At 45.3% G+C, this 6,000-nt stretch overlaps 1 protein-coding gene across 1 annotated transcript in view; it reads right to left on the reverse strand.

Annotated features, from left to right (window-relative positions):
• Window positions 1–5,589, reverse strand: part of PPM1E (protein phosphatase, Mg2+/Mn2+ dependent 1E) — a 63,306-nt gene extending 57,717 nt beyond the window's left edge. Inside the window, exon 1 of the mRNA XM_054394376.1 lies at window positions 5,216–5,589. Within this exon, the coding sequence (XP_054250351.1) occupies window positions 5,216–5,589 (374 nt within the window). The remainder of the gene's footprint in view (window positions 1–5,215) is intronic.
• Between the last annotated feature and the right edge of the window lie 411 nt (window positions 5,590–6,000).

Raw genomic sequence — 6,000 nt, forward strand, 5'->3', positions numbered from 1 at the left:
TTTTTAAAGGGAGCATCAAAATATTTGATTTGATTATTTTTAAAAGCGTGGGAGCTGAACTGAATATGTTTTAAAAGCAATGTAAAGAATCTCTCACTGTGTAGACCATCAGTTGTGTTTTGAAAGTGATTATCACTAAATACCACCTATTTGTAGCTCATGATTATTTCCAGTCTGAGGTGTATGAAATGTGTCCAAAACTATGCTGTGATATCACCACCATCCAATGCATGGGCTGAATTTCATCGTGGGTTCTCTTCAAGAGCAACAAGGCAATACTGAAGAGTAGTAACAATACTGAAGCGCTCAACTTTCTGCCTACACTTCTATCACATTAGAATTTCTTTACAGAGAAGCACCATGATTTCTAGGAACCAAAATCCCTTGAATGTGAGGATGTTGGTGTCAGCAGCCATACCAACACAGCTTCACATGTTAGTGGCAGAGCTTGGTGCTCACTTGGCATCCAGGACCCCAGGCTACTGTTGCTCGCTATGTAGCATGTAACTGGCAGCGGCCAGCTGGACAGCTACCCTCAGGAAGAGATTCCTAACCTTGGAGGGGACTCCAGTGAGACTTTGACACAGCTACTACCTGCTGTGCCTCCCTTCGCCTATCTCAGCCATAACATGGTCATATTGTTACAAGGAAAGAAGCCAAGGTGCAGAACCAAATCATCACCAAAGCTGGAGGTGGCATATGTGACAGTTTCTGACAAACCTCCTCATTAACCATCAGAAAATTCTCAAAAAAGGTGCATCCCATCTCTACTCCAGGCATTTCCTCGGAGCACAGGCCAACATCATCATCACAGCCATAGTAAGGCCTCACAAAAGAGGAAGAAACAAGCACCATTTAATGAGGAAGGCATTTATTTTCAGTTGGCCTTTGTGATTAACATTAGAGATGGAAAGTAAATAATTGTATTTCCTAAAAGGGCTTTGACACTGCAATCAACAGGACAGGTGATAAAGGACAAATTATAAGAGTAAACATCACAAGCTATTTAATATGATGTTAAGAAAGCCAATCCAGCATAATACACTAATTTCATCTTACAGCTAGTGACAACAATGCCAGCTGTCATATTATTAGGGTTAAGAAAGCAAGTTAAAAACAAGTATATCTGCTTTTTAAAGGGAGAAGATACAGTTTCTTCACTCATCAGTGATGGAGGCAGCTGACAGAACATTGTTTTCAAGTTGAAATCTTAATTGATAAAAAAGATTTCTGCATATGTAGAATCACCATGAAAAGTTCTTCCTTTTTAGCTTAAAATTACAAGTTGAGGAGCAAAACCTCCAATCTTATTTACTGTCCACATTTTACCCAGCTCCAACATTAAAATGCCCATTGCCTTTCTTGATTTACCATAGCAAAACTGTGGGGAATACATAAACCTCACCAATATTTTTTTTCTTTTTAAAACAAGAATAAGGATTAATTTTAAAAGTTTAAAAAAAAATTAAATCTCACTTCAAGTATTGCACTTTTGAATCCTAAACTTGGGATCTATGATTCACATTCTGTGAATATGGCACAGTACTCTGTGAAAAAATCTAGAAGGGCAGTGCTTAAAAGTTTTTCATGTTCCAAGTCAGAGCAAGATTTTTGCAGTCCTCAGAATGCTAATTTTGTCATCTGCACCTTAGTTAAGTACTTAAGATGACACCAATTTTATTTTAATTTTACTTACCATGTTTTGCAAATCTCAACCCTGGAGAAATATGTCAACTCTCTAAACTGGCTAAAGATGTTTCTAAATAAATAACCGAAAGGAAAATATTTGGTGTACTACCAAAATCACCATGAGTAACATGAACCTGCAAAAGATACCAACTATATCTATTCCCATCAATCCCTGAGGAAATGAGAAAGAAAAAGAAAAGCAAGGACAACACACAACTGAATATTTCAAATTATTAACATTAATTTGTCCTCCCTAGTGGCACAGCTTCTGAGGGGTGCACTATTTAACTCAGTCTGACCCTCTCCTCTCTTAGCAACCACATCATCGTTGATTAATTTTTCAGATGTCTTGTCAAGAACCTGCTTTTTAAATATATTAAAGTATCAATAGAACAAGAACAGAGCAGAAGATATAACTTTGTTACTTCAAGTTAGTAACTTCTTCCTTTAAAGTAAGTCAGAAATGAGATCTGCTCTTAAATCAGTGGAAGCAAGTAATGGGGTCTCATAGTCAACAGATTAAGTCCTTAGTATATTTGTTTCCACAGAGAAACTGTTTAAATCATATAGCTTTCTCTTGAAAAAAAAAAGATGTTCTAGAAGAGAATCACAAATGGAACTTCCAAACTCTCAGCAAATGTTTCACTGCAACTCCTCAAATGCCCTTCCTTTTTGATCATTTTCTCCATCTAAGGTACCTCCCACTGATCAGCTTAATTCAGTTGAGGATCACAAAAGCACACAGCACACAATTTGTGGCACTTAGATAGATATAAAGATTACATTAATCTAATTTTCCAAGCATATGCTGTCTCTAGAAAGAAACCAGGAACTGGAAGTCACAAAGGGGAATATGAGTCTTTCAGCAGATAGCAGAAACATCTCATAAATGGGAACTCTTCTGATACTGATCTGCACAGTGGCAGCAAACTTCTATTGTTTCATGATTGGCAATATGCTCTCATTTCTGAGACAGGCTTACTTCCCTCAAGAAGAACTAAAGCTGTGTGCTTAAAATAGCTGGAAAACAGCTGTTGGATTTTTCACAGTAATGGGTTTTATCCTCATGCTACATATAATGCAAACCAGTCATTTGACTAATATATAGTTACAGAAAACATGCCTTCACAGTATAGTCTTTCTTGCAAATGACACACCAATGGAACCTTCCCCTTCACATGGGGCTTCATGTGCTTTTTGATTTGGTTTTAACACTGTAAGAACCATTTGGCACAAAAGTAGCTTTATTCATATGCATCAAGTTTCCCATCTCTGGAATCATCTGACCAGTTGAACCCTGAGATGTAGAAGGGGGAAGACATTCTACTTTTGCCTAGTATATAATCCTGTGACAGTTTTAAGTTTCTCTGGTGACTGGAGAGTGTGCTAAAAATACAATACTTTACCTGAAGAACAGTTTTACACTTGCACTTACCTCAGATTCCACCATCACTCAAGAAAAGGCTACTTCAGTTTAGCTCTCTGCATTAAAAGCTATTAGATTTGTCTTACAATGCTTTAAAGTATGTTTTAAAGAATGACATTTTGCAGTTATCTTTGATAGACTTGATTTATATCTGTCTAGCTATCTTCAGGTGAAAGGTATTAATTTACTATCTGAAAATACATTATCTATACACTGACAAAATAGCCTTTGGAAAACAATTTTCTTACAACATAATCCCTTAATTTTGAGGTAGATAACTACTTTTTGCTCCATAATGTAAGGGGTCTGTGAAATTAATTCTGCAAAGAGCTGCTTCATTCAGTAGCCATCAGAAGCATCAAAGATTTATACAAAGGCTGAAAAAAAAACCAACAAAACAAAGAAAACAATAGGCAACCTGGCAAGAGCTATCCTTACATAAATAATCTTCTCAAAATATATTATTTTCCTTAATAATTTCATCCATGGATATGGGTCTCAGAAACTGGGAAATCTAAGTCTGCCTGGCTGGGGTATAGGGACATGCAGATAGAGAAGAGGGCAGGAGAAGAATTCAAGTTCAAAATAATCTTATAGCTGTACTTTAAATAACACTTTACAATATTCTGCTCTATGTCTAAAACTTTATTTACACTAACCTGACTTTTGATTTCACAAGCCTGTTTTAAAAATAGCAAAATCTGTTCTAAATGGGTAGAGGGGACCTGCCTCTCTCTCATGCATCCTGTGAACGTACTGCTGTGTTCTAGAGAAAGACATTTCCAAAGGTGGCAGGGTGAGCATGTGTGAAGAGGAGAGCTTTGTCCTCTGCAGCTATCATTGTGCTGCCCCTATCATCCACAAAGGCAGAGAGCAGATGAGAATTGAACAGAAACAGACCATGCAGTTGTAAAACCCGGTTCTTTATTTATTTATTTAGTGACTGAGTAACACCTCTCATTACAATTAGTGGCTCAATGGCAGAAAGCTCCCCGGTGTGCTGTGCATATTTTCACAGGTTCATTTGTCTCCTCCCGTGGTATCCGTTTAAAAATGTTCCTAAAGAAACGCCACTAACAACGATTTCTATTTCGAGCCTTCAAAGCCAAAGCTGAGTACAATACGAGGCACTGGTAACTGATCTTTAGGTTTCAGTCCACAGACTTTTCACACTGGGAATAGATCCCATCTGTTTCCTCTTTATGCACCAGCCTTTAGAAAGCACAGATCTGGAAACTGCCTCCGTACAGGGAAGAGCAAAGCTGGCTTTCCCCAGCTGGCGTTAGGAAGAGCCCCATGATTATGAATAGCTTTCTCCTAAGGCTTTCTACCCCTCTTATCTCCCCAGTCTGTAAATACATGCTGTGGCTTTCTCGATGTGTTTCTGCTTTTTTCTTTTTGGCGGGGGGAAGGGGGTAGACAGCCTCTCTTTCCTTGCCGCTTGTTCTCCCCTTTCTTCTTTCTTGGCAGAGGTTTCCCCATTTACAAACCCTCACGCAGGGAACAATTCAATTTCAAGCCTCAGTACAATCAACCACAGGCAAGTCCCCCTCCTGCTTTGGCACCAGAGCGTGAGACGTTTCCCTCAGCACTCTCCCTCCCCAAGCAAGCTGCTCTCCAGATGGATGCTCGTGGCTCTCCCTTGCCTATTTCCTTCGCCTCTTCGCTCCCTGTCCCGGCGAAAGGGAAGGAGGGGGGCAGAGAGCAGAGTGGGGAACAGAACCGAGCTGGACACTTTGATCCCCAGCAGCTCGGCACCACCAAAGTCTTTAAGTCCTTGCCTGAGGGACCTCCCCCTCCCCAAGCCCCCTGCCCTCGCCTGCACAGCAGGACAGTCTCACTCAACCCCACAACCTGCTATCGTCCCCTGGCATGGAGGGTTCTAACCGTCCCGGTGCCTCCTGCCCACAGACGGAGCGGGGGGTCCCTTCAGCCTCACACTGAAGATTCCTCACACAGAGGAGGGAGCCCCTCAGCCCCACACCGTGCCCCTGTCTCTCCCCACACGGGGCGGGGGCTTGGGGGGTGTCCCTCAGCCTCACACATGAGGCTCCCCTCAGCCCCACTCCCTGCCCTCCCTCTCCTCAGCCCGGCACTCACTACTTGTAGAGCTGCTGTAGGCAGAGGTCCAGGCACTCGCCTTCCACCTCTTCCTCCGTGATGTACTCCGAGAGCGGCCGGGGCAGCGGTGGCAGCGGCGGGGGAGGCGGCGGCGGGGCGGGCGGCTGAGGGTCGCCAGCGTCGCCCTCGCCTTCTCCCTCCTCCGCTTCGGCGGCCGTTGCCGCTTCTCCTTCTGCCCCGGGCTCCTCGTCAGTGGTGGCCGGGGCGGCGTCGGCAGCCGGGGGGGGAGCCGGTGCCGGCTCTGACCCGAAGGGCCCGCGGAACTCGCGCAAGAACAGCTCGAGGAAACGGCGGTAGGTCTTCTCCTCTGCGCTGCCACCGCCGCTGCTGCTGCCCGAGCCGCCCGCGGCCATTGCTTCGCATTCCCGGCCGCCCGCCGGCGGATCAGCACTGCGCCCGCAGAGAGCTCCCTGCCCGCCGCCGGCAGCCGCCTCCCGCCCGACGGACCGCCTGCGCGCGCGCTCCCGAACCGGACTCGCGGGGTCGCGCACGCCGCGGGTGATGGGGGCGGGAGGGGGTGCTCTTCTCAGTGGCGGGAGCGCGCGCCTTAGTGGCGGGAGCGCGGGCGGCGCTGAGGGGGCTGAAGGGTCCGAGCTGCGGCCTGAGGGGGAGGCTTGGCCCGCGGCGAGAACGGACGGGACGAACGGGCGGCGAGGGGACCGGGGCGGGAGGGGGTGGAAGGCAGGTGGAGGGCAGGCGCGCTGCCAGCCGCGCCGATGTGATGAGTCATGCGGAGGCAGCCAGACGCGTAGGTTCCTCACAGG

This window comes from Indicator indicator, chromosome 30 (genome assembly GCF_027791375.1).
Source record: "Indicator indicator isolate 239-I01 chromosome 30, UM_Iind_1.1, whole genome shotgun sequence".
Taxonomy (NCBI): domain Eukaryota; kingdom Metazoa; phylum Chordata; class Aves; order Piciformes; family Indicatoridae; genus Indicator; species Indicator indicator.